General features: G+C 49.5%; 2 protein-coding genes across 6 annotated transcripts in view; both read left to right on the plus strand.

Annotated features, from left to right (window-relative positions):
• Positions 1-315: 315 nt before the first annotated feature.
• SOX17 (SRY-box transcription factor 17) lies at positions 316-2,792 on the plus strand. Its single transcript, XM_019973880.2, has 2 exons — positions 316-915; positions 1,484-2,792. Exons 1-2 carry the CDS (start codon positions 609-611, stop codon positions 2,407-2,409), a joined length of 1,233 nt encoding a protein of 410 aa, XP_019829439.2. The 5' UTR covers positions 316-608; the 3' UTR covers positions 2,410-2,792.
• Positions 2,793-7,166: 4,374 nt separating this feature from the next.
• LOC109568646 (RP1 axonemal microtubule associated) overlaps positions 7,167-27,497 on the plus strand; it is a 211,437-nt gene continuing 191,106 nt past the window's right edge. The window contains exon 1 of one of the 5 annotated variants that reach the window (XM_070802547.1): positions 7,167-10,913. The gene's annotated coding sequence lies outside the window, so the exon portion shown is untranslated. The remainder of the gene's footprint in view (positions 10,914-27,497) is intronic. The other 4 variants (XM_070802550.1, XM_070802545.1, XM_070802549.1 and 1 more) reach the window with 4 other exon arrangements.

The raw sequence follows: 27,497 nt of genomic DNA on the forward strand, positions 1-27,497 counted from the left end.
TTTTCCAGTTCGGAGACATGTCCGTGGGACTCTGGGAAGGCGAGCCCCCCACCGCTGAAAGCTCCTCAGCTCCAGGTTGAGTGGGTGCTTCCTGCTTCGATCCAGACTGCAGTGGCCAAGTACTTCTAGGCAGCAGGGCGATCAGCACCCTAGAAGGTTGATCAGGGGTCCCTCTTGGAGGGTGGGAGCCGACGCGGCGCCAAAGCCCGGCTCCAACCCGTTTTCTCAGGGGCAGGTGTCGCCCTGGGCGCGGGGCCGGGGAGGGGGGAAGGGCGGGCGTGGGGTTGAGCTGAAACTTGGGACCTGGGCGGCGGGCTGGGCGTGGGCCTAACGTAGCCGGCCGGCCCGCCCCCGCCGCTCCATTGGCCGGGTCTGTGCAGAAAAGGCCCGGCGGCCGGGGGGCGCCCGCAGTGGCACTGGGCTGGTGGGGGCGCGGGTAGCGCCAGTTACTGCGATCGATCTGCCAGGAACGCGGGCGGCGGGGTCCGGTCGGGGGACGCGACCGGCCCGCCGGGCATCTCCTCTCTCGCTCCCCACCCCCTCCCCCCGGCAGGGGGAGGCGGCGTGTCCGGCGGAGGGTTCGGGGCGCAGGGCCGGGCTGGAGCGCCATGAGCAGCCCGGATGCGGGGTACGCCAGTGACGAGCAGAGCCAGCCCCGGAGCGCGCTGCCCGCCGTGATGGCCGGCCTGGGCCCCTGTCCCTGGGCCGAGTCGCTGAGTCCCCTCGGGGACATGAAGATGAAGGGCGAGGCGGCGGCGAGCGCCGGTGCGCCGGCCGGGCCGGCGGGCCGAGCGAAGGGCGAGTCTCGCATCCGGCGGCCGATGAACGCCTTCATGGTGTGGGCGAAGGACGAGCGCAAGCGCCTGGCGCAGCAGAACCCAGATCTGCACAACGCCGAGTTGAGCAAGATGCTGGGTGAGTCCGCGCCGGGGCCCAGGCCCGGCGAACCTTGAGGGTCAGACGGTGAGGACCTTGCGACCGAGGCTGCGGGTGCGCGGCCCCCACGTCCTTCCCTGGGGTCCCTCTTCCTTCCCGCTGTCCTATCTCCTACTCTCCAAGCGGCTTTGGGCCTCGGTCCCCGGGTTCACCGTCGGCCGGGACTCCGGGGAGGCGGCTTCCCGCGCATCCGAACGGCGGCGAGGGCACCCTGGCGCGGGGCTGGGTGGGTCGCCCGTTCCCCCGACTCCTGGCCAGTTCCTCGAACGAGCGCGGGTGGTGAGCGGGAAGCCGCTTCCAGGAGCGACAGAAAGGCGGCGGGGGGATGGGGGGAATGTCTTGGAGGGCCCGAGATCTCGCGTCTTCCCCCAGTGCCCAGCCTGCTCTCGGCCTCCACAGCCCCAGCCTTCAACCTTTCCCTTAATCCCTTCCCCCGCCCCGGGAGTGGCACCAGCCGAGGTCGCAGGGGGGCGGTAGGGCCTGGTTGGGCCTGGGAGCGGGGGCGCAAATGCTAAACCCGCGGCCCGGTCCATCCCACGCCCCGCAGGCAAGTCGTGGAAGGCACTGACGCTGGCAGAGAAGCGGCCGTTCGTGGAGGAGGCCGAGCGGCTGCGCGTCCAGCACATGCAGGACCATCCCAACTACAAGTACCGGCCGCGGCGGCGCAAGCAGGTGAAGCGGCTAAAGCGGGTGGAGGGCGGCTTCCTGCATGGCCTGGCCGAGCCGCCGGCGGCCGCGCTGGGCCCCGAGGGCGGCCGCGTGGCCATGGACGGCCTGGGCCTGCCCTTCCCGGAGCAGGGCTTCCCCGCGGGCCCGCCGCTGCTGCCCCCGCACCTGGGCGGCCACTACCGCGACTGCCCGGGCCTGGGCGCACCCCAGCTCGACGGCTACCCTCTGCCCACGCCCGACACGTCCCCGCTGGACGGCGTGGAACCCGACCCGGCCTTCTTCGCCGCGCCGCTGCCAGCGGACTGTCCGGCCCCTGGGCCTTACAGCTACGCCCCGGCCGCGGACTACGCTGGGCCCCCGGAGCCGCCCGGCGCGGGGCCCCTGCACCCGCGGCTGGGCCCGGAGCCTGCGGGCCCCGCGATGCCGGGCCTCCTCGCGCCCCCCAGCGCCCTGCACATGTACTACGGCCCCGTGGGCTCACAGGCGGCGGCGGCGGGGGGCGGGGGACGCGGCTTCCAGATGCCGCCGCAGCCGCCCCCGCACGGCCCGGGGCAGCCGTCGCCCCCGCCAGAGGCGCTGCACTGCCGGGACAGCGCAGAACCGGGCGCCCCGGCCGAGCTACTCGGGGAGGTGGAGCGCACGGAGTTCGAACAGTACCTGCACTTCGTGTGCAAGCCGGAGATGGGGCTCCCCTACCCGGGACACGACGCCGGCGTGACCCTGCCCGACGGCCACGGGGCCCTGTCCTCGGTGGTGTCCGACGCCAGCTCCGCGGTGTATTACTGCAACTATCCCGACGTGTGAGCCGTCCCAGCCCGCCGGGCCTGCGGCCAGAAGCGCGCACAGTGTTACACACCTCCCCAAGGATCGAGGGACACAGCCTCGCGTCGCATTGTGTTGTTTTTAAGTTGCCTTGGCGTATAATTTATGGTAATTTATTTTGTCTGCCACTTGAACACTTGGGGGTGGGGTGGGGAGTAAAACGGGGGGAGGTGATGTCTGAAGATTGGTTCAGACCCTTGTTTCCCACAGTGGCCCTTGTCAAAACCCCATTTCCAAGTTCAAGTTCACCAGTGGGTCAGGGAACAACTCGCTCCGTTTCTCAAAGCTTTATTGATCAACGAAATTTTTATCCCGGGTGTGTTTTTTTTTCAATCTTTAAAAATAAAATAAAATCTGGAATTCCACTTTTCTCACTCTGCTAGCTCCTCTGTCACAAAAGCAAGTTTTTGAGATCCCTGTTAAGTATTTAATAGAATTAGAAATGCTTTAACTATAACACTAAACATACAGTCACAGTGAATTTCTCATTCTCTTGTAATAGTAAACCTGAATGACTTGAAGGGGAAGCCCTCAAATAAACATTTGGGCATCCCTAGTTGGTTTTGCCTAGGGGAAAGGAAACTCACAGAATGAGCCTAACTTATGCATTTCAGGTGACCCTAGTCTCTACATAGTACAGGTTAATCATAATTCTCTAAATATTTTTCAGTTTTGGTATATCACTTTCAAACTCAGGAGAATATCCAGGTAACTTTGGTTGAATCTTGAGACCTGCATAAAGAGGCTTTTGGATATATTTTTTCTTTTCTAAATTTCACCATGAGTCGTTAAAACTCCCTCTCAATACTGAAATCGCCAGTCATCACAGGTCTACACCTTGGAAAGCAGTGTTCCTGGGTTAAAAATAATTGGAAAAAGTCATAGGAACTAATCAAAATAAAATGTGCATTGTGACCTCAACTGTTAGTGAAACTTAGCACCTATCATTTCAGTGGGATATTTTGCTATAAGTTGCATATGGGGCCTGCTGCAGTTCCTGATAACCTGCAGTTCTTAGCTTGGGAGGGATCCAAGGAGGATATGTACGCAACATGCTTTGCAAATGCAACCACAGCTGCAGTCCTGGGGCATCACTGTCCTGCCCTGTCAGGGAAGAAACTGAGTCACAGGTTGTGAAGCTGATCAGCCTTTCTCTGTTTGTGTTTGTGGCCCTTCCCATCACACTTAGCAGATGGGACATAAATGGATGGATACAGGTGATTTACAATGGGCATTTCCTGTACCAGGTGTTTCGTCAATGCTGTCTTGCACTGATTTTGAGCCTGATGAAGCCTGGGAGTTTAGGTGCAATTCTCCCCGTTTTGCAAGTGACATGTGGAGGCACAGATCCCTTACTTGCTGTGTACATGGTGAAAGCCTGGTGTTGCAAGTTCTGACAACGTATTTGTTCACTTTTGTTTTTCCTTTGTGCACAGTATATCCTTGGGCACTGGGAGAACTTGCATTCTGGTTGTGAGAAGCTACCATTCTGTATACTGATAAATGCTATAGAGAAAAGGAAGGAGTAGGAAGGCGGCTTAAAGCATTTATCTTGAGGGTTGTCTGAACTGAGGTGGTTGGCTGGATTCTCTGGAGAAATAGGGCATGTCTTTTTTAATATAAAGAGTTCCTATTTTTTTTTAATATAAAAGAGTTCCTGGGTGTTAGGAGTGTTCAAGATAGGAATTTCAGTGAGGAAAATAAGTCTATTTTGTTAGGCATAACAGTTTACCTTAAACATTTGATGTGCAAACCTTCACTTCAGTGTTCTAGCTATCGTCCAATCCACTTATTTGCCTCTAGTACCCTACACTATCGGAGAAGGCAATGGCACCCCACTCCAGTACTCTTGCATGGAAAATCCCACAGACGGAGGAGCCTGGTAGGCTGCAGTCCATGGGGTCGCTGAGAGTCGGACATGACTGAGCGACTTCACTTTCACTTTTCACTTTCATGCATTGGAGAAGGAAATGGCAACCCACTCTAGTGTTCTTGCCTGGAGAATCCCAGGGACGGGGGAGCCTGGTGGGCTGCTGTCTATGGGGTCGCAGGGAGTCGGACATGACTGAAGTGACTTAGCAGTAGCAGCAGCAGTACCCTACACTATTCTTTCTTCCTCTGACCCCAGACAGGTTCTGTTTCCTGCATTCCTGGTGGATGAAGTGAGCAGAGGTACCTCACCTGCTGAGGGTCAAGGCCGGGTCACCAGTTCAGATCCCACCAAGCATTTTTAGGGCACAAGGAGAGTCAGTTGTACCCTTTGCTGCTGCCTCAAAAAAAATTAAGAAGATGTGGCCTTCTCTGGTGGTCCAGTGGTTAAGATTCTGCTTCCACTGCAGGGGGCACAGGTACCATCCCTGGTAGGAGAGTTCTGCATGCTGTTGCCATATGGCCAAAAAAATAAGTAAATAAATAAATAGGGAAAGGAGAAACGAAAATGTTTCAAAGAACCAAAAGTCCATGAAGTCACATTCTTAACTACTCACCAGGGAAAGGTCAAATAATGAGAGGGAAAATAAGAACCAAAACGGTTCAGCATTTCTAATGCCTTTAACTCCAAATGGAAGGAAATTAGTTCTCACAATAACTCTTAGGGGCAGAAGCTCTTGCCTATTCCTTGTCTGTCCTCAAGTGGACTCAGAGGGAGTGACCTCAAGTGCCAGCTAGTGACTGCTTTTTGTTTTACTTTGAAAAATACCTAAATGATCTAAGTATTCCCCACCCCACCCCCATCTGTACTTCTGAGATACTTTAGAAGTTGGTCAGGAGTTAGAAATCAAAATTGGTGTCCTGAGCTCCAGGCACCCTGGGTCATGCTTATTTGCATTCGTCTAAGATTATAGTCTACGAAAGCGAGGAATGGCCTCCCCGGATGCAGGCACACATGCACCTGTGGAATATTTTGGACATAGTTTTAGGCACGACTTCTCATAACTCCTCCAGAGGTTGTAGGGATGTGAAAACCTCAGATTTAGAAGCCCTGATGATCAAGGTTCGTTGGGAAGCATAGGGCCCAAGCATTGAACCAAAAAGGTAGTTTCCTTTTATTTGAGAAGACAGGGACATCTCAATAACTCTCCTATAACTGAGTTTTGAATCAAGAAGCAGGAGAGCAGTACATCTCTCAAAGCAAAAAGCGATGCCCTACCCCGGTGAAGATGTGGGTCTTTTCCTTTGTGCGGTGTTGTGGGCGATAGCTTTGCTCCCTACCTTGGGTGCTTACATCCTTGTATCAACCCCTCCCACCTGTAATCTGGGTTGGACTTGCTACTCTAACCCAATAGAATGCAGCGCAGGCAAGGCTGTGCCAGCCCTCGGCCAAGGCTTGGCAGTCATTCTTGTGCTCCTGAGTGACTGTGTAGGAAAGCTGGTTATCAAGGTGGTGAGACCACGTGCAGAGGCTGTGTGGAGAGGAGAGGCTGCGTGGCTGACTCCCATCTCTGGCCACCATCCTTCCAACTGGAATGCAAGAGAGGTAGAAGAACAACGTCAGAATGAGCTCGATCAATTCACAGGTAGGAGAGATTTAAAAGAAAGAAAAAAGATGGTGGTTGTAAACTATGAAGTATTGGGGAGCTTGGTTACTTAGCAACAGATTATCCAGCAGTCTTTTTTCCTTAAATGACCCTTTCTTATTTTGAAGTGTAAGAATGTGGGTCCTCATGGAAAAATCAGGAAAAGAGTTTTGGGTCCTGTCAAAGACACCAATGCAATTTTAAAGTGAAGGGCAGAATGTAGAACTTGACTCGAGTTAGAGGTCTTTGGTGTCACCACATGTTCAGAGTCCTCTTTCCTTAAACAGACTCAGATGAAGTGACTATAAGGACCAGCTCATGACTGTTTTGTTTTTTTATTTTTTAATTGGAGCATAATTGCTTTATAATGTTGTGCTAATTTCTGCTGTACAATGAAGTGAATCAACTATATGTATGCATATATCACCTCCCTCTTAAGCCTCCCTGCCACTCCCCCCATCCCACCCCTCTAGGTCATCACAGAGCACGGAGCTGAACTCCCTGTGCTTTACATCGGCTTCCCACTAGTTATGTTTTACACATGGTAATGTATATATATATATATATGTCATGACTTTTTTCAAATATTAAATTTGTCTCAATTTTAATGGTTTTATTTGGGAACAAATACATAAAGGACACACTGCTTCACCTGCTCCTTCTTGCCTCGTCTTTACCTTGGAAGTATTTTAGAATTATGTCAGGAGGTAGGAATCCAACCATTTCATGGGCTGAGGTACCCAGACTGGAAGCCAGCAGAGTCTACACACCTTTGAAGGACTCAGAAAAGAAGAGAATATTTTTTTTTCCCACTGAGACACTGCCTTCATCTGTATTAAAGCTGCAAGGGCAGGCCTGATAAATTACAAATAAATGTGTAAGCTCCTTATACAAGCAACTATGAGACAATATCCCAATGAAGCTATTTCTTTCACTTACTGTTCTTATGTCAGAAGATGATTGTACCTTTAATCTGAATTATACTGCAGAAGAGTTCAGATTTTTATATAAATTTCTGCTGATGTCAAGAAAAGCACATATAAACAAAAGAATTTAAGAGAAAATGGAATAGGTGCTACGAACCAAAATATATCATTGTGGTCTAACTTTCTTAAGTGTCCCATTTCATTTTGTTTTTATTTTTTTATTAATTTTGTTTTGTTTTGTTTTCTTACTTGTTACTCCCCGCCCCGCCCCCCCTGCTTTGGGCACACATCATGCGGGATCTTTCATTGCAGGGAGCCTTCGCTCCATTCCATGTGGGATCTTATTTCCCCACTCAGGGATCAAACTTGCCTCCCCTGCATTATAAGGCAGATTCTTAACCATTGGATCATGAGGGAAGTACCCATTTTGTTTTTAATACTCAGAACTGCCTGGTCACAAAATAGATGTTCAACACTGCCTTCCTCCTCCTATTCTCCTTTGATTATTTTTGACAGCACTGGCTTGGGGAGAGAGATATCACATTTATTATTTCAGCATTGATTTATTCTTCCTGCTTACAAGGTGCTTCCTTCTGAATCCTGAGTATTCATCTGAGAAAAAGTGGTTTTAGTGTCCCTGTTCATCCTTGTCTGGAATAGGATGAGGCATGTCTTGCTCTTTCTTCAACATGATCAACCTGAGACTCACAGAACATTCCTTGAGGTTCCCTGATCTGGGATCAGCTGCATCCCCTTAATTTTTCACTGTAACACCTTCCTCAACCTTCCCTCCAGCGAGGAAGCTCTGTGCTTTCTCTTGAATCGTTAGGCAGCTTCCTGTAAGTCAGTTTGCACCATGCGCCTCACATGAACACCAAACCTCACCACTGGCAATTCTCCCAGCTTTATTCAAAATTCTGGATATTAAAAATTCTCAGTGTGGTACAAAATAGTATTTATATCATAAAACAGTACTTAGCAAAATATAAAATTTCTTAGCACTGACAGCAAGCGTTAAATAAGTTGTTGCTACAATAATAATAATGTTCTTTAAACATTCTCTGCAGCTTAGGCCCAAACAGTTTGATTAAATAAAAGAAAAAACTTTTCATCGTATTCTTACAGAAGACAATTAGCTTCGAGGGTCTTCTTTCCACTTGAGCCAAAGTCTCAAACACTTTGTCAGAGTCAAATCCATAAATCCCCAAACTGATGTTGCTCAGAAGGATGGTTTGTGAAATTCCACTCTGTGTGGTGATTCGGATGAGGATCAACATGCTGCAGCAGCCATGCGGTGGACCCAGATTCCTCCAGGGTCATGGTCAGCGCCCTCTCACATACTTGATCTCTTGTAAGGCAAGGAAAAGAATGGTTAGCAATATTCTGGTTTGTCTGATTCCTGGGGGGTTTCAAGGAGCACTGGGGCACAACGACTGTGCGTTCACTTTGTGTCTCCTAACCGGGCACCTTCTAAGTGCTCAGAAATGGACTGAGTGACTGGCTTGTACTTGGTACCTCCCTCAGTTTTCCATTGGACATTCCTGAAGGAATGGGGAGTTCCTGTTTGGCCTCTCTTCTATTTGAGACAGTCGCCAGTGGCTAGAACTCCTTTCTGCTGAATACGTGTCAGGACTGCAAACCTAGCAACACAAAGCCTAAGCTTTTGGAGCAGAGCAGAGAATGGCTGAATAAGCGGAAGTGTTTGGAAAGGAGAAAACTCTTAGGCTTTGAGTCAGAAGTCCTCTCTGGCTTAGCATCGTAGCTTTGTAAGTTTGGTAAAGGCACTAACCTTTCCTGGTCTCTGCTCATCTGTAAAAAAGTAGGGAGGACAATACAAGCCATATCTGTCTCCCTTACTGGCTTGTTGTAGGGACGAATTAGATGGTGTTTAAAGGATTGTTTCTGCACCACAGGAATCTCTTCCTCTTCTCTCTCCCCTTCTCAACCTTTTGATTCCACGTGTCTCCATCTTTCCCAGTAGACTCGAGGGATTTGATTTTGTTATTCCAATGGGAAAGAGAAACAGCAGTAACTCCCCTCCCCTGGTGCTTTGTCTGGTGGATTGAGAATTTCCCAGCCTCGAAAGCTTGCCGGTGTGAGCTGGGAATCCAGATTGTGTGTTTCAGTCTGTGCTTTGGGCAGCTTAGCCTCTCTGGTTTTAAAATGGAAATGATTGTCATTTGAAGAAGAACTTCACATAGAATGCCTCAATTCATATCAACTCATTTTGTATGAAAATCTCAAGGTCTTTATAAAAGGGACAGTTCACCTAGACACACTGCTCAGTGTCAAGACTGCTAGTATTCACCTTTTAGTCAGCACTTTCCCCCACCAGTCGTAGTTTCTCAAGTCCTGAACTACATGGCCAAGCCATTTATTTTTTTAAGGGCATAAAAGAGTTGAAATTCTTGAGGATGAGTAAATAGAGTGAAATGAAGAAAGAAAGTGCATGAAGAAAAAAGTCTGGCTTCCAGGAATTCCAAGCAACTCCAGCAGGTTTAAGTTATGTTGGAACTACATAGAAGGGATTCTGAACCACCAAAGTCCTTGGAAGTTATTTCTTCAAGGGTAGTAGTTGGTGCGGTGAAGACAAGAAAACTCTGACCCAACCATGAAACAAAGGGACAATTTTAGAGTTGTTCCCTACATATTGGGTTCTGCTAAGTTTTGTATGTGCACGTTTTCTACTAAATATATTCTTAAAAATTTTTAATTTTTAATTGGAGGATAATTACAATATTGTGTTGGTTTCTACCATACATCAGCATGAATCAGCCACAGGAATACATATGTCTGACTCTTGCAATTCCAGGGACTGTAGCCCTCCAGGCCTCTCTCTCCGTGGGATTTTCCAGGCAAGAATACTGGAGCAGGTTGCCATTTCCTTCTGCAGTACATAGGTCTGGATTCTGCTTATTTTAACAAATCTGTTTGGGTGTCTGAAAAAAAGACTTCAGATTGTAGATGCACACAGACACACATACCAAAAATATTAAACTGAAATGGGAGATTACAGAAGGGAGAAATAAAATAGAAATTCAAGTTTGCAATTTCAGTAAAGAGGTTGTGGGTACGGAAAGTGTATAGCTTTTTAAATTCATTAAATATGATTTAAAATTTTTTCCTATTTAATTCATCTTTTTTACTTTATGTATTGGTTATAAGAAATGATTCTTGCCTGACAACCATTATTTCATGTCAGCTTTCAGAAAAATTAAGGCATCCAAAATCTAGTCAGTTCCCCTGTCTCCCCTTTTGGTCCTATGGGTCTTTACCTACATTAGTAACTGTTCCTCTGGCGATTAATTTATTAATGTGCCGGAGAGGCTAGTTCCAGTCCATCAGTTTAGACACTGACTTCCAAGCTGGTCGTCCCGGGCTTCCATTCACCGAACAGCCGTATTTCCATTTGTTCTATTGATTATCTTTGCTTCTGGGTAAACCCCTCCCTCCAAGTTGTTGTTGTTATTGTTGTTGTTTGTTTCATTCCAAAGGCAGGAAGTCCTCTCTCCCCTCTGCGAAGTAAGATTATCAGTGCCCCCTATTTTCCCCTGCGGCTCTCCTCTGTCCGGCGAAAGGGGATGTTTTGGGATAAATTTTCTGTGTCTGAGGTGAGGGGAGGAAGCAGACGGGATAGTGATGGTGATGCATGTGTTATAAGCAAAGGCATCTGTGTTCACAGCGTTTCAATCAATCCCAGACCGTCGGGACTGCTTCCCACCGAGGTTGTGATTTTAGATCCAGTCCCTTCTTCCTCCCAGTAGGAAGGAGTAGTGTCGCTGAAGTTTTGCACAAAGAAAATGAAAATCATGTTCAGGGGCGAAGCCTGCGCACGACAGTCAGTTTCCACGCCCACCCCCACCCTCCGCCACGCGCGGGCCCAGGTCCCGGGAGGCGGCGGAGAGTCCCTCCCGCGCGGTAGTCTCCGGGCGCAGAAGGCATTGGAAGCCCAGGGCGCCGCGCTCCGCTTGCGCGGAACCGCGCTCCGGCTGCTCCTAATTCAGAGGGCATTTCAACCAGACCCCGAAGTGACTCAACCTAGAAGGTAAAAGCTCTTAGGTTTGGTGAAGGTCGAGGAAGAGTACAGCCCCCTGGTGACCCGGACGGAACGACCGCAACGTCGTACTCTCGCTTCAAGGCGTTTCGCTCGCTCCGGTGGCTCTGCGCCCTCGGGAGGGCTGGTCGGAGCCGGTGTGCGCGGTCCGGAGCGAATCGGCCTTGAAGGGTTTCCCTTACGAATCTTTCAGGAGGGGGTCTGCCACGCGGGGACCTCAGAGGTCCCAACGGGACATCCGGGTCTGACTCTCCCCCGAGGAGGGGAGGGGATTGGGGTCTCGGCCTGTGACTTTCTGCCGAACAAGAAGATAAACCCAGACTGTACGCCGCGCCGTAGGGAGCGGGTGGCCGTGTTCGCGGTGCTCGGGCCCGGGTTCTCGGCCGCTCGGGTGCGGCCAGCGCCGGGAGCAGGGCTCTCGAAGGGTCAGGAGGTCTGTGCAGGAACGACCCCAGGGCCGGGAGGCGCCCGCAGCGTCCCTGAGCCGGCGGGGTCGCCGACTGAGCCTTGGGCTGGAACTGGGGCCGGTGCCGGGCCGGGGGCGCGGGCATCTCCCCCTCTTGTTCCCCACCCCTTTCCTCCGGACGGGCGAGGCGGCAGGTCCCGCGAGGGGTTGCGGGGCGCGGGGCCGAGCTGGATGGCCGAGAGCAGCCCGAAGGCGGGGTACGCCAGTGACCTCCGAGCCAGCCCCGGAGCGCGCGGCGTGCCGGCACCGCCGGGCTGGGCCCCCTGGGGATGCGAAACTGAAGACAAGGCGGCAGCGAGCGGCGGGGCACCGGCCGGGACCGCGGGCCGACTGAGGGCGAGTCTCCACCTTGCGCCTTCGAGGAGCAGCGCCGGCGTCCCACAGGACGCCCGGGCCGGCAGGACACGGTGCTGCGCCGGACTCCCTCCCGGAGAACGCAGGAGGGAGAAAGGGGTGGGGGCGTCTGCAGGGCTGGATGCGGTGGGGTGGAGGGGACGCTGGCTTGGGGAAGTGTGCATGCGTTTACCCCTGAGAACTCGCTCCTACCTGGAGCTTTACCAGCAGGAAAGCGGTGATCAGGCAGGTGCAGAATCGTCTTGGGAGCAGGGGATGAAATCAGGTTCACCCTCTCTAGGGGTAAATGGTAAAGAATATATTTTTGCGGTCTTCGGAATGGTTCTAAAGGTGACCTCTAATCCGGCAAGTTTCTGTAAAAAAGAAAACTCGAGTGCTTTTTTTTTTTTAAGTTTTTTTTAAAAAGACCTGATTCCTTCTTTATTTATCAGGTAGAAATTGAGAGATTTACGGCAGACAAAACTGCTGGTCGTTAATAAAGCTGGAAATGAATTAAGGGCACCTTTCGGAAAACGGGCGGAGCTTTAGAATTTCGAGTAATATAAGCTGCTCATCTTGAGCTCTGTTTTTTTGATGCTGAAGTTGGTGTTAGAAAGGCGGGCGCCATGGCCTCTGGTTGTGAGGAGTTCAAGCTCCTTTTACTTTCGGTCTTTCCGACTTGGGGGAGAGTTAGCGCTTTTTTTTTTTTAAAGGAAAAAAAATGACCAGGCTTTATTTTCATCTTACCAATGCAAAATCATTTGTGTTCTGCATAAATAGCTTCATTAACACGTATAACTTTTCCTATTTTTTCGATAGTCATATAAGCAGAACATCAAGGGAAAAACTAGCGGTCTCTACCTGTCCTGTAGGATTCTCCCCTCTTCCTGCCCTCACAAATGGGATGTATTCTCCCTATTATTCTGCAGCTTGCCTTTTCAGTTAAATATATATATTTTATAGATACATATATAATATGAGCATATATATATAAATCCATATATAATATATACTTTGTTGCTGTTCAGTCATCCAGTCGTGTCTGACTCTTTGAAACCTCATGGACTGCAGAACACCAGGCCTCTATGTCTCTTACCATCTCCTGAAGTTTGCCCAAGTTCATGTCCATTACATCGGTGATGCCATCCAGCCATCTCTTCTTCTGATGCTCTCTTCTCCTGGCTTCAATCTTTTCCAGCAGGAAACTTATCCAGTGAGTCAGCTGTTCGCATCAGATGACCAAAATACTGGAGTTTCAGCCTCAGCATCAGTCCTTCCAACGAGTATTCAGGGTTCATCTCCCTTAAGACTGAGTGGTTTGAACATGTATGGTACATAAATACATATATAATATAGAAATACTTATATACATAAAATATATAAACATATATAAATGCATATATACTATATGAAATATATAAATATATATGCAATATATAAACACACACACACACACACACGTGTGTGTGTGAGATTTGGCGTTCCTGTATTCCTATAGGCTGAATCTCTGTTTGCCTGGTTGGTGGTCTTCCCCACTCTCCCCTGGGGTCAGACTCACTTTTCCCATCTCCAGTCCCACGTAAGTTTGTATACTAATCCTTTCGTGCACAATTACAGTCCTAAGACTGTCTCCCACTCATGCAAAGACAGCCTGTGCACATGAATGGAGAGGCCCTGCATTTAAGCAGTATGGGACCCCTGGGGGAGCGCCTTTCACCGAGAGGAAGAGGCTGGGACTGTGCGTGTCCTCTTCGGTCTCGGTCTGGGTCTCAAGGATGCTGGCAGCCCGGCGGTGGGCCTGGGTCCTGGTCACCGTTCCCCATCGGTCTGCCTCACTGGGGCCGGGGTCGGGCTGCGGGGGAGTGGGGCTTCGTGGGCACTTCTAGGACCCTAGTAACTCAGGACTGAGCGGCCACCCGAGTGACTCTTTCGGTCGCGGTGGGTGAAAACGGCCGGAGTACCCCTCGGGGGACCGAGTTCTGGTCTGACAGATGGCTCATATTAATCTCCGCGCCGTCTTCACTCTCATGGGGAAGATGTGGGGCACCCCTCTGCGGGCCACCCCTCTGCGGGCCTCCCTCCAGTGGGACTCAGGCCGGCGCTGCGAGATCCGATCTGGGAGCGACTCGGTCTACAGGGAGGCGGGGTGGGCGGTGCGGTGGGCTTCCTGGAGGAGGTGGCGCTGCGCTGGGGCTTTGCTGAACCCACGGGACAACCGGACCGACTCCCCCCCGCTCCTGCCAGGGCCTGGGCGCGCCCCCCGCTCTACGGATCCCCTCTGCCCACGGCGAAAGAGACCCCCTCCCCCGGGACCGCGTGGAGCCAGACCCGACCTTCTTCACCGTGCGGATGCCCAGACACTGTGGGCCGTCGGGTCCCGGCATCCCCGGCTGGGCCTGGAGCCCCCAGCGCACGGAACTCACCCCTCACTCCTTCGCGGAGGCGCCGTCCGGGGACCGCGACATCCCCCACCTGCCTGCTCGCCGTCACGATGCTGGCTTAGACCCGGCGCTCTGTCCTCGGAGGTCGGCTGAATTACAACCGCCGGCCTATGAAACTTTGCTGTTTGTCCCCGAATGAAGGTTATAATAAGAACAACGTTGAACACTGTTACCATCTCAGAGGAGGCGATGCAAAGCGTCCACGGCTTCAGTGAAAAATTGATGAACCGCGGTAGAAAGCGCTTTTTTTCCCCCTGGAAAGCTCTCTTACCCCAGTTGGTTTTAAACTTTTAACATTGACTGTGTATCTTTTGCATTTCAAGCCACTGTTTCTAGACTTCTTGATTATGGACACCTGTAAATTTGTAAATAAAGCTTTCAAAAAGTATCTGCATGTGGAGATTTTATATTCTTTGGCAAAATTATTTAGTAAGTTGTGTCTGTGTCAGTCAGGGTCTTAATTAAAATGGTGAAAGAAGGAAGAGTAAGGGGCAAAGAGAGTGTTTATATAGGGGGCTCTTCGGAGGGACCATTGGCTTCCTGAGCCTGGCAGTGGCTCAGAGCGTCACCCATCACTGGTGTGTGGAAGAGGGAGAGGCCTTACCGGAGCCCAAGGTAGTGGTAGGCATAGGGATCCCGCTAGCCAGGCAGGACCTCTGGCCAGGGGAGGAGGAGTGAAACTGTGTCATTCAGAGCCCACCAGGATGGGGCCAGAAAATAGACCCTGGAAGAAACTCCTGTCACTCTCCTGACTTTCTGAGACTGCTCCTCCTTGGCCAGACCTACCTACAGACCTAGAGGACAGCGGGGCGTGGATGCTGCCCCAGGGAGGGGGTGGGGACCCCGTCTCCTGTGGTAGAAAAAGTCCAGGCTTTCCTGGAATCGGCTGGATGGGAGGGAGCTCAGCACAGAACTCCAGACCAAAGTAGCTGCTGGGCTCTGTGTCTGACCTGTAAGGGATACCAGGAAGGACCCTCAGCTAGTTGCTGCTCTTCTCAGCCTCGGGATCCTTGGGTGGAGCAGGAGTGAAGCCATTTCTGCAGAGGTAGACTGGGCCACCACAGAACCTGCATTCCAGGTGACAATACTGAGCTGGCAAATCCAGGCTCCTGGGAGGAAGGAGGTCCAGACTTCTGAACTCTTCAGGTGTGCGTGTACAGTTTAAAAGCCTCAGTGTTGGTGTTCTTGTTTAAAAGACAGGGATTCCTAACAGATGCCCAGGGAGCAAGCAGGCTGTAGATTTAATGACAAATTCCTCCAGTTGTCAGGTGTGGGGGTCCCGGGGCAGCAGCGTTTACCCCGCCTGAGAGATGGTTAGCAGTGCCGAGTTCCAGGCCAGGGCAGCATTTCTGTGTCCAATCCTGAGTTAAAACAGTGCTTCTCAGACTCAGATTGTGTCTTGTTCAGTCGCGGAGTCCTGTCCAACTCTTTGCGACCCCATGGACTGCAGCACGCTAAGCTTCCCTGTCCTTCACTATCAGAGTGTCTGCCTCTTGCTTAATACAACGCAAATTCTGACTGAATAGGGCCCAGATGCTACATTTCCAACAAATTCCCAGACGAGGCTGACAGCCCACTCTTGCAGTGTCAGACCCTAGATCCCTTAGCCACACTGACTTCTTAGGGACCATTCATGACCTAACACATGCCGTGTTCAGGAACAAACACAAAGTCATTTCAGAAGAGCCACTGGACAGTTCTGGGTCATTTTTGCCCACTGGCCATGTGTGCCCTGCCCTTCCCTGCTCCCCCACCCTCCCAGCCCTCCCTTCCACCTTGCTATGGTGATCTCGCTTTCATCCAAAGTCCTGTGAATGACCAGCTCAAGTTGGTCAGGTCCCCTCTTCATGGCCCTGGCGCAGCTCTGCTGTTGGTGTCACGCCCACACCCAGTGCGCATTTCCATTGGTCTCACCCCAAATTAGCTATTGTTTAACACTTCACGAATCTCTTTTGTATTTGCTTGTTTTTTCCTAGGTTACATCCAGGCATTTCCGGTAGTATGACATCGGAGAATTCACAGCCTTCTAAATCTTTTGAGTCCCTCAACCTTCCATAAGCCAGTAATTATCAAAGCAAGGTGCACAGTACATTCAGTCTTTGAGAAAGAAGATCTCCCTCTAAGAGATTCTCACCAAATGGTTTGGCCTAAAAATTCCCACTGAATAAAGTATAACTCTCAACTTTGAGGTTGTGACTATTTTTTAAATTGACAGCTTGTTTCGTACTATATTACAGCCAGGTATTTCTGGTAGCACAACATCTGAGAATTTAGTACCTTCTAAATCTTCTGAGTGATTATCAAAGCAAGCTGCACAGTGTGATCTATCCTTTAGAAAGAAGACTGAGGCTCAATCTCCTTCTAAGAGATTTTGACCAAATGGCTTTGGCCTACACGTGGACAGAGGAGTCCTGCCGGCTACAGTCCATAAGGTCACACGGAGTCAGACATGACTTAAGTAACTCAGCTCGTGCACATACACACCATCAGGGTGTTTCAAATTTTAAAAATCTCATGAGGTGATTGTGATTGTGGCTGTTAAATAGATGAAAATATTGATATCAGAACTACTCAAGAAGTCAGCTGTTTGAATATTTATTTCATCAAATGTTTATTGAGCATCTATTAAATGCGAGGCACTATATTGTTTCCAAAGATAAACAAAGGCATATTCTGTGTTCTCAAGGAACTTAAGGTTTTTTTACATGCAGGAAAGGCATGTAGACAAACAATGGTTAATGGTGGTCAGGGCAGTAAAGAGTTGTTCTGACAGAAAGCAGAGTGATGGATTCTGTGTGAAGGGGCCTGGATTAAAAATAATAATAGCTGACCTGGACTTCCCTGGTGGCTCAGACAGTTAAAGAATCTGCCTGCAATGCAGGAGACCCTGGTTCAATCCCTGGGTCAGGAAGATCCCCTGGAGAAGGGAATGGCAACCCACTCTAGTATTCTTTCCTGGAGAATTCCATGGACAGAGGAGCCTGGTGGGCTTGCAGAGAGTTACGACTGAGCAAGAGTCAGACATGACTGAGGGCTATTTCTTTCTTTCTGTTCTGAGCACTTCCTCTGGATGGGGACGCCCCAAGGAAGCACTGTGCTCACCTGAGGCCTTGAAGGAGGACAGAGCCAAGTGGGGAAGGAATTTCTGAGCTGAGGCTGGGAGGACGGTGAGAGGGTGAGGAAACTAGGGGAGGTTACTCCTATTCGTAAAATCAGGGTGAAGCCTCTCAGCTCCAGGTGTACTCTGTGTACAACGAAGGCCCAGAGGAGACAGTTTCGCAGACTGCATTCCCTCTTCAGGGCGATGTGCTCAGAGCTCCAGATTAACATCTAAGAAGTGGGACTGGAGGAGGCTTTTGAAGTTGGGGTTTTAGAATCACCTCGAGATTTTAAAATTTGAAACATTCTGACTGCAGGCCAAAGTGATTTGATCAGAATCTCTTAGGGAGAGGTCTTCTTTCTAAAAGATAGATCGCACTGTGCAGCTTGCTTTGATAATCACTGGCTTATGGATAGTCCCTCAGAAGATTTAGAAGGTACAAGAGGGTCAAGGGAGTGTTGGTCAGATTTCAGCTCAAGGGTTTAATGAAGTTGGGTATGGAGGGAAGTTGGTTATGGAGAGAGCTGTTAGGCTGGAGGCAGAAAAAAAGGAAAGAAAATTTTTTTAAAGGGGGGAAAAAAAAACCCCGAGGGAGAAGCCAGAATGCTAAGAGAATGCATCAGAGGGGACTTCCGTGATGACCTGGGTCAGGATGCTGATAGTGAGCCAGGTGGGGCTGGGGTGGGGCTGCTGGGGGTGGGGGAGGTGAAGGGTGCAGCCAGGGGACATGGACCCCGTGTGGTCCCTGGAGCCCCGCAGGGGCAGTAGAGGAGCGGGGGGTGCGGACTGTAATTCTCTCCGTGCAGATTTCAAGAACCTCTTGCCAGGGGGAGCGGATTTAATCAAGTCATCCAGGATATGAGGAGGGAAGTTAGAACAGAAGGCCAGGAGCTGGCCATTGAAATGCAAAATGGAGCGATGGTGAAACAGGAAAATCCACTCACACTGGATCACAGGGAGGAAGAAGTAGCAGAAACTCTTAGTGATAAAGGAAGTTTTCCACATGTCTCTGGAAACCAGGAGATGGATGTTTTTAACTCAGGGGCATGAGATCTAGAGTTGGGACTGTTGCTGATAGACGTGCTGCTGACAGCAGCAGCAGCTCAAGGCTAAGCAAGCCCACGGCTCTTATCACCTTTGTAATCAGTGGTGGGGTTTACAGATAAGTGTGATTAGCAATGCCCTTCTAAGAATTTCCTGTTTGAAATAATTGTTCTTGATCACTAAGGTGCTAAACTTGAAAAATCATTATTAACAAAACCATTTTTTTTCCCCTTCCAACCAGCTCAATATTGATTCCTGAGCCAAAGCCTCAGGCTTTGGTTAGGGTTCTGCTCAGCCCGGATGGCCTGACTTCCCACACTTGGCCTCCAGGGAGACCCTCTCATTCCTAATATTGAGCAGCCCTGACCAGGCTCCCTCACTGTCCGACAGGCACAGGGACGATGCCCTGTGTTAAGATGGGCCCTGCTGCCCTGAGGCCTGACTGCAGGTACAGAAGCTGGTGGCTTCTGCAGAGTTGCCCAGGAGGGAGGAGAGCACACAGGGACATGGAACCCTGGGTTCTCCCCAGTGTCTCCAAAAAGGCCACTCTGGAGACCCTAAGAGGCGCACCCCTAGGGAGAGAGACAGCTGCCCAAGGACCTTCAAATTCAAAACCAGAGACAAGCTCCACTCATATCCTAACAGAAGCATCACCCGACCCCTGACCCCTGGCGGCCAGTACCAGGCCTCACCAGGGCTGCTCATGCCTTTCGGGAGAAAGGTTCAGGAGGTGAGTTCTCGGGTGTCCCCAGGCGTTTTCTGGGCTCGACCCCTGCGGAGTGGCCAGCCTCTCCAGCCCAAAACCCAGTGAGGTGTGAGGGAGCCTCAGGCTGCCAGCCTCTGGCGTTACTCATCCCGCTTGGCCCGGCTTGAAAGCATGAACAATCCCTTCCAGGCAGTCTCCGTTCTCACTTCCCTCTTCCCAGAGGGCCCCTCCTCGGTCTGGTCTGACCCTTGGGGGTCAACATCCTCTCCAGTGGACCACCCCTCCTCCCCCCGCCCACTTCCTCCCTGGAGCTGTGCTCCAGCCTGTTTTTCTTTTTTGGTTCAGGAGCGCCCAGAGAAGGGATTCCTCTGCTTGACTGGTGATCCTGTCTAACATTCTGGGTTCAGGGTCTTGGGTTACTGGGGATTTAAAAGCAGAAAGACTGGGGAGCCGTGGAAAGAGACATTCTTGGAGGATAGACAAGTCCACCTGGGAGGCAGGCAGAGGGTCCCCCAGGGGAGGAAACAGCCAGAGGAGCTGCGGGGGCTGGGGGGGTGCCTTGTGAGGGGCTCTGAGGACAGTCACTGGCAGGTCAGGGCACAGGCACAGAGAGAGGGCCACATTGCAGCCGGGTTGCTGTCGCCTGACCACTCAGAACTCTGTTTCTTCTTCTACACAGTGTGGGTCATAGCAACTACCTGCGGAGTCACTGAAAGGGCTAGAGACGTGTGTGGTGTGCTGAACAGAGGGACGCGGCCAGTAGGACCTCTGCATTCTCATGACCAGGTGTATCCTTGCAGGTTGGGCGGGGGGAGTGGGTGGCATCTGCACCTCACCCTGCCTGAGCCTGTAGTGACCAGGTAACTGACCAATCTCAATTCACCGGGATATAAACACAGGATGGTTTTGTTTCTTTCCGAGTATGGCTTCTGTGCTGCTCTCCTAATTCTCCCTGACTTGCTTTTTAGTGAATTCTTGGGAAGAATTTATTACTTTCTAGTTACTTTTAGTTGTTAAAATCTAACCCATTTTATTTATTTGGAAAACGAAGAATGTGAAAGGTCAGTTCACTGTCAAGCCTCAGTCTTAGTTGAAATCTTATCCTTTCCATTCTCCTCCAGAGGGCGTAAGCAGGGACCTATCTCTCGGTCCTGGAGGAGGGTCTTGCTTGTCTCACAGATACGACCTCCCCAAGGCCAGCACCTGCTGTGTGTGCTGGTGGTGGAGTGTGGGGCAAGGAGGGGAGGAGGACAAATGCCTTTTTACTTACCTGGCCACTGCCGTAGTTCTCTTTCTAATGCGCCTGTGGAAATCATTCACCAGTTTTAAAGCCCCACCGTGACAGGGCTTACAGGGCTTGGCTCTCTCGTGGCCACAGTGAGAGCCCTGAGGGGCCTCCACCCTGCCCCCTTCTCTGATGGGAGATGGATTGTGGCTGGACGCATCCACATCCACTCTCCTCTCAACCCCTGCCCTGGGCAGTGAGCCCACAGCTTCCTGGGAAGGTTGCTTCTTTGTGGTGCACCAACAAGAGGGCTGACGCCTGGCCACTTTGCATGGTGCCCTCCATCATGACTCAGATGGTAAAGAATCTGCCTGCAATGCAGGAGGTTCCATCCCTGGATCAGGAAGATTCCCTGGAGAAGGAAATGGCAACTCACTCCAGTATTCTTGCCTGGACCCATGGACAGAGGACACTGGCAGGCTAAACAGTCCGTGGGGTCACAGAGTCAGACACAACTGAATGACTAACACACAGACACACCTGGCCCCAGGGAGATGCGTGTGTCTATGGAGGTCATGAGATTACCTGGGGTCACCCCTGCTGTCCCCTGTCCCTGCCACTTCCTGCCACTTCACCTCTGTTCAGGCAAGATCTCAAGTCTGATTCTAAGCTCACAATAAAATAGAGCAATTATAACAATATACTGTAATAAAAGTTACGTGAATGTAGTCTCTCTCAAAATATCTTACTGTCTTACAGTCACCGTTCTTGTGATGATAAAATGTCTATATGATGGGATAAGGGAAGGGAATGAGGTAGGTTTTGTGACACCATGTTGGCCACCACTGACCTTCTGACAATGTGTGAAGAGGAGGATCCTTGCTCCAGCTGATGTTGGATCTTCGATTGCGATGATGTCGATGATTGGATGTCAGGAGCAGATGATGCTCATGGTTGGGCATCTGGGACAGGATGGAGCTGGATGACTTGCGATTTCATCATGCTGCTCAGAATGGCACACAATTTAAAACTTGGGAATTGCTTATTTCTAGAATTTTCCATTTAATATTTTCAGACCTCAGTTGACCATGGGCAGCACAAACTGCAGAAAGCAAAACTACGAATCAGATCAGATCAGATCAGTCACTCAGTCGTGTCCGACTCTTTGTGACCCCATGAATCGAAGCACGCCAGTCCTCCCTGTCCATCACCAACTCCCGGAGTTCACTCAGACTCACATCCATCGAGTCAGTGATGCCATCCAGCCATCTCATCCTCTGTCGTCCCCTTCTCCTCCTGCCCCCAATCCCTCCCAGCATCAGAGTCTTTTCCGATGAGTCAACTCTTGGAATGAGGTGGCCAAAGTACTGGAGTTTCAGCTTTAGCATCATTCCTTCCAAAGAAATCCCAGGGCTGATCTTCAGAATGGACTGGTCGGATCTCCTTGCAGTCCAAGGGACTCTCAAGAGTCTTCTCCTAGCTAATTTGCATCTTCTGTCTTTCTTTGTCAGTCTTGCTGGAAGTGTGTTAATCTTACCCATCTTTTCAAAGGACCAGCTCTTTGCTTCATTGATGTTCTTTATTGTTTTTCTGATTTCAGTTTTATTGATTTCTTATCCCCCCTCCCCCCCTCCCCTAGTAAGGTATTCTTTTTCTCTGGCTTTAATGCTGCTTTCAAGAATTTTACTTTGTCTTCAATTAATTATGATGTGTCTTTGACCAAATTTCTTTGAGTTTATCCTGTTTGGATTTGCTCAGGTGGCTTTAATCTGTAGATTTATGTTTTTGACAAATTTGAAAGGTTTTGGTTACTATTTCTTCAAGTAATTTTTCAGCTCTGTTGTCTCTCTTTCTGGGACTCTTGATAGCTCTTATGTTAAGAGCCCCAAAGGTCCCTGAAAATCTATCCATTGTATTTTTAAAATCTGTTTTCTCTGTTGTTCAGACTGAGTAATTTCTATTTTTCTCTCTTCCATCACTGATTCTTTCCTGTATCCCTTTTATTCTGTTGTTGACCCTTTTTTGTTTTGTTTTGTTATTTATCCTTGGTAGTGGATGCCCAGGGGATCTCTTTTGGGACTCTGTAAAGCTAGGATGACCCAGATATGGATGAGAGAGACTCCTAAGAGTTGAATTGGACTTCCTGTTACTCACACACACATGGGGCGTCAAATTAGTTTTAATTTAATTGAAGGAAGTGAAATAAATAAACAGTAGTTGAACTCCAAGTGTTTAGCATTTGTTTATGTTGATTACCATGAATTGATAAGAGACATCACTTTGCCGACAAAGGTCCATACAGTTAAAACTATAGTTTTTCCAGCAGTCATGTATGGATGTGAGAATGTGAACATGAACATGAAGTCGCTCAGTCGTGTCCGACTCTTTGCGACCCCATGGACTGTAGCCTACCAGGCTCCTCTGTCCATGGGATTTTCCAGGCAATAGTACTGGAGTGGATTGCCATTTCCTTCTCCAAGGGATCTTGCCAACCCAGGGATGGAACCCAGGTCTCCCGCATTGTAGACAGATGGTTTACCATCTGAGCCACCAGGGAAGTCAATGGATGTGAGAGCTGGACTATAAAGAAGGCTGAGCGCCGAAGAATTGATGCTTTTGAACTGTGGTATTGGAGAAAACTCTTGAGAGTCCCTTGGACTGCAAGGAGATCCAACCAGTCCATCCTAAAGGAAATCAACTCTAAATATTCATTGGAAGGACTGATGCAGAAAATGAAGCTTCAATACTTTGGCCACTTGATGCAAAGAGCGAACTCATTGGAAAAGACCCAGATGCTGGGAAAGATTGGAGGCAGGAGGAGAAGGGGGCAACAGAAGATGAGATAGTTGGATGGCATCACTGACTTAATGGACATGAGCAAACTCCGGGAGATAGTGAGGGACAGGGGGGCCTGGCATGCTGCAGTCCATAGGGTTGCAAAGAGTTGGACACAGCTTAGTGACTGAGCAACAACCACCACCATGAGTTGAGGTCAGACTATAGAAGCTTTTGAAAATCAGGCAGATGTGTTTGAATTTTAATTCTATAGGCAAGCAGAATCATTAGATGTTTGTGAAAGGACATGTGAAATATCCCACGGGCAACTATATGCTAGGGGCATAGTATGCTCACAGGGTACAAAACTTGTAATGTGTGCAGAAGCCTGTGGGGTCAAGCAAACAAGCCAACCAGCCTGTCTGGAGTGGAGGAGAAGTTATAAACCATCAGGCAAGAAAAAGCCCTGAGTGACGCTTCTTAAAAAGGGGTTTCCCACAAGGAGTTAAAAACAATTCCAAGATCTGAACTTATTTCCACTCTCTTTCTTATCAGAGTAAAATGCATTTCAGTGGATATTTCTTGGAGTTATCAAGGGAATAGGTTTATTGTTCATGCAGAGGGTGGCAGCACCATTTACCAGGGAGAACGTATTTAAGAGTCTTGGGCTCTTTCCAAGGCATTGTAAAAGTACTTTACAGTGTCGGATTTACTTTAAAGCTCCTTGTTATTGCAGTTGAGAAACAAAATGTATCCTGCACACATCCTATTCAAAACAGAAATTTTCTCCTCTGTTGAACATAGATAAAGAATGCAAGAATATGCATTTCATAGTGTGAGTTCACCTTGATATTAGATGAAAATGGGACCTGGTGCTTTTCATGACCAGGTTCATGGTAGAAGGGGGCACAAATCAAACATACATTTGGAAATGTGATTTGGTTATGTCTTCAGTAGTTTAATGAGAGTGGCAGTCAGTTCTTAAGAAAGTAAAATGAAGGAAAATCCATGTCTCTTCCTCCACCACTCCTCTCCCTCCTCCATCCCCTTCTTCTTTAGAAATGCTGCCTGTGAAAGTATTTATGTGTAGCATCATGACACTTCTTAGACACGTAGAAACTGTTTTCCCTTAGAAGAAACCTGTTCACTCCCCAGGCTACACTTCCCTGTCTGATAGAGAGACTAGTGCCTGCCTTTGGGAGCAGCTCGGTGCCATGGGGACCCCTGTGGGCAGCACATTTTTTTTTTTTTCTCAGCTTGCAGCAGACTGACCTCAGTAGTTGCAGTGCTTGGGCTTGGTTGCTGCTAGTCATGTGAGATCTTCCCAACCCAGGGATTGAACCTGAGTCTCTTATGTCTCATGCATTGGCAGGTGGGTTCTTTACCACTAGCGCCGCCTGGCAAGCTCATAGAAGAGTACTTGAATGAAAAACATACTAAAAGCTGCTGCTGCTTGCCAAGTTTTATAAACAGTGAGAACCTAGGAGAAAATTTCCAACAAGTTTCTTGTTCAGCCTTTCTGGTTCTGAAGCTTCAGTTCACTCATGAGAAGTGGCCCCTCCTGAGCCCTGCCTGGGGAGGGCAGCTGGGGTAAGAGTGTCAATCAGCAGACCTTTGAGCTTCACTCAACCCTCAGACATTTTGCATCTGGGTCCTTAGAACCACACTGGGCTTTGCATCTGCTGTGTCTAACTAGACTCAGTCACTGAAAGGCAGTGAGATAAAAAGAGAGAAATCTGATAATCTTATTTTGAGAGCAAGAGATTAGGAGATTCTTAGCTGTTTCTAGACTTGGCTGCTTATTCACAATACCTGATGAGCTTGCTAAAGAAAATACAACTTTTTTTGTGTTTTTTAATTTTACTGGAGTGTAACTGATGGACAATGATGAAAATATACAGATGCTGGAGAGGTACCCTCCTCCTGTTCTTTCCACCTCAAATCCCAAGCTCCTACATGGGGTATGTGTACATGTATGTGTGTGCACATGTGTGCATGCATTTGTACTACTGGTGTACAACAATCCTTCATTAATATTACTGTTACTGTCATTACTAGTATCTTTTTACAGTTCTGGGAGCAGACTGAGCCCAGCTTGGCAGGTCCTGCTCTGGGTCTCCTGTGCAGGGCCGTAGGAAGTGGCTGATGCTGGAGCCATCCTGGGGGCTTCCTTTCTCACACCTCTGGACTGTGGCTCACTGGACACCCACACTCAGCTTCTCCAGGTGGCCAGCAAGGAACCTAAAATTTTTACCAGTGCCCCTCTCCACCGCCTTTCCCCCCAGGGTGACTCTTGATGAGCTAGGCGGTGATTTATGAGTACTTTTAGGAGCTACTGGACTCCTCCTGCACTCTCTGTAAAGTCTCTCTGTCCTTTACTCCTGCCAATGCAGGAGACTTGGATTTGATCCCTAGGTCAGGAAGATCCCCTAGAGAAAGAAATGGAGACCCATTCCAGTATTCTTGCCTGGGAAATCTCAGGGATAGAGGAGCCTGGTAGACTGCAGTCTATGGGATTGCAAAGAGTTGGACATGCTAAACTACTGGACAAGCATGCATTTTTTAGTCCCTTGTTGCTCAGTCGACCAGTGGTGTCTGACTCCTTACAACTCCACAGACTGCAGCACGCCAGGCCTCCTGTCCCTCACCATCTCCCTGAGTTTGCCCAAGTTCACGTTCATTGCATCGGTGATGCCATCCAGCCATCTCATCCTCTGACGCCCTCTTCTTCTGTTCTCAATCTTTTCCAGCATCAGGGAATTTTCCAATGAGTCGTCTGTTCACATCAGATGACCAAAATACTGGAGCTTCAGCTTTAGGATCAGCCTTTCCAGTGAATATTCAGGGTTGATCTCCCTTAAGATTGACTGGTTTGATCTCCTTGTTTTCCAGGGGACTTCCAGGAATCTTCTCCAGGACCGCAGTTCGAAGATATCATCAATTTTTTGGCATTCTACCTTCTTTACAGTCCAACCCTCACAACCGTACATGACCACTGGGAAGACCATAGCCTTCACTATATGGACCTTTGTTGGCAGAGTAATGTCTCTGCTTTTCAACACACTGTCTAGATTTGTCAGTGCTTTCCTGCCAAGAAGCAATCGTCTTCTGATTTTATGGCTACAGTCACCATCCACGGTGATTTTGGAGCCCAAGAAGAGGAAATATGTCACTACTTCCACCTTTTCCCCTTCTATTTGCCATGATCTTAATTTTTAAAATATTTAGTCTTAAACTGGCTCTTTTACTCTCCTCCTTCACCCTCATCAAGAGGCTCTTTAGTTCCTCTTTGCTTTTAGTCCCTTAAAATTGTAAAATTCTAGAATTAAGCCATCACTTTCCTTTTGGCCTAAAGATCATCTTCTAAGAGAAGACAGGTGTTTCTCAAAGCAAACTGTCTTGTTAAGACAAAATTTCCAAATATAGGATTATCAGAAATCCTAATAAAAAGCTGAGAATGCTGCCCACTGGAATCCTGTTTACTCAGTTGGACTCGCCTTTATTGAGTCATCCCCATGACAGACACTCTCCTAGGAAAGGGTGTAGTCTTGTATTCATTTTATGGCTGCTAACAAAGGTTACATGTTATCCAGAGAAGTAGCTGAACAGATGGCTGAAGCTGAAGCTCCAACACTTTGGCCACCTGATTCAAAGAGCTGAATCATTGGAAAAGACCCTGATCCTGGGAAAGACTGAGGGCAAGAGGAGAAGCGGGTGACGGAGGATGAGTTGGTTGGATGGCATCAACAACTCAATGAACATGAATAAGAGCAAACTCTGGGAGATGGTGAAGGACACTGAAGCCTGGTGTGCTGCAGTCTGTGGGGTCACAAAGAGTCAGACACAACCGAGCAGCTGAACAACAACAACAAAGGGTACATGTTATCCAGAGAGGCAGGACATTGCAGCCAGGTCTGTGTTTCCTGGGGACTCACACTCCTCCTGCTGCCTGTGGGATTGTAAATGTGGGCAGGAGAGGAAATGAGAGCCTTTACGGAGAGTAGAATTTCCTGTGAGGCTACCTGCTGGGTCTGGCTCTGGATTGCCTCATATGTTGGGCCAGGACTGGAGGCAGCCATGGGAGCATCAAGTCCCAGGGATGTTTTACTTTCCAGCGTTGTAGAGTGGGGTCCGTATGACCAGTGCATTGGCAAGCTTGGGTCACCCACCTCACAGACATCTCCTCACTGTAACATGATGCTACCTGATTTTAGCCTTTGGGCCCAGTTGATATCTTCACTAGACTTCCCAGGTGGCTTATTGGTAAGCCACCACCTCCTCTTGCCCCCCGGTAATGCAGAAGATGCAGGAGATGAGGGTTTGATCCCTGGGTGGGGAAGATCCCTTGGAGGAGGAAATGGCAACCCACTCCATTATTCTTGCCTGGGAAATCCTATGGACAGAGAAACCTGGTGGGCTACAGTCCATGGGGTTGGAAAGAGTTGGACATGACTGAGCGACTGAGCATGTATGTATGGTATCTTC

Source organism: Bos indicus, chromosome 14 (genome assembly GCF_029378745.1).
Source record: "Bos indicus isolate NIAB-ARS_2022 breed Sahiwal x Tharparkar chromosome 14, NIAB-ARS_B.indTharparkar_mat_pri_1.0, whole genome shotgun sequence".
Classification (NCBI taxonomy): domain Eukaryota; kingdom Metazoa; phylum Chordata; class Mammalia; order Artiodactyla; family Bovidae; genus Bos; species Bos indicus.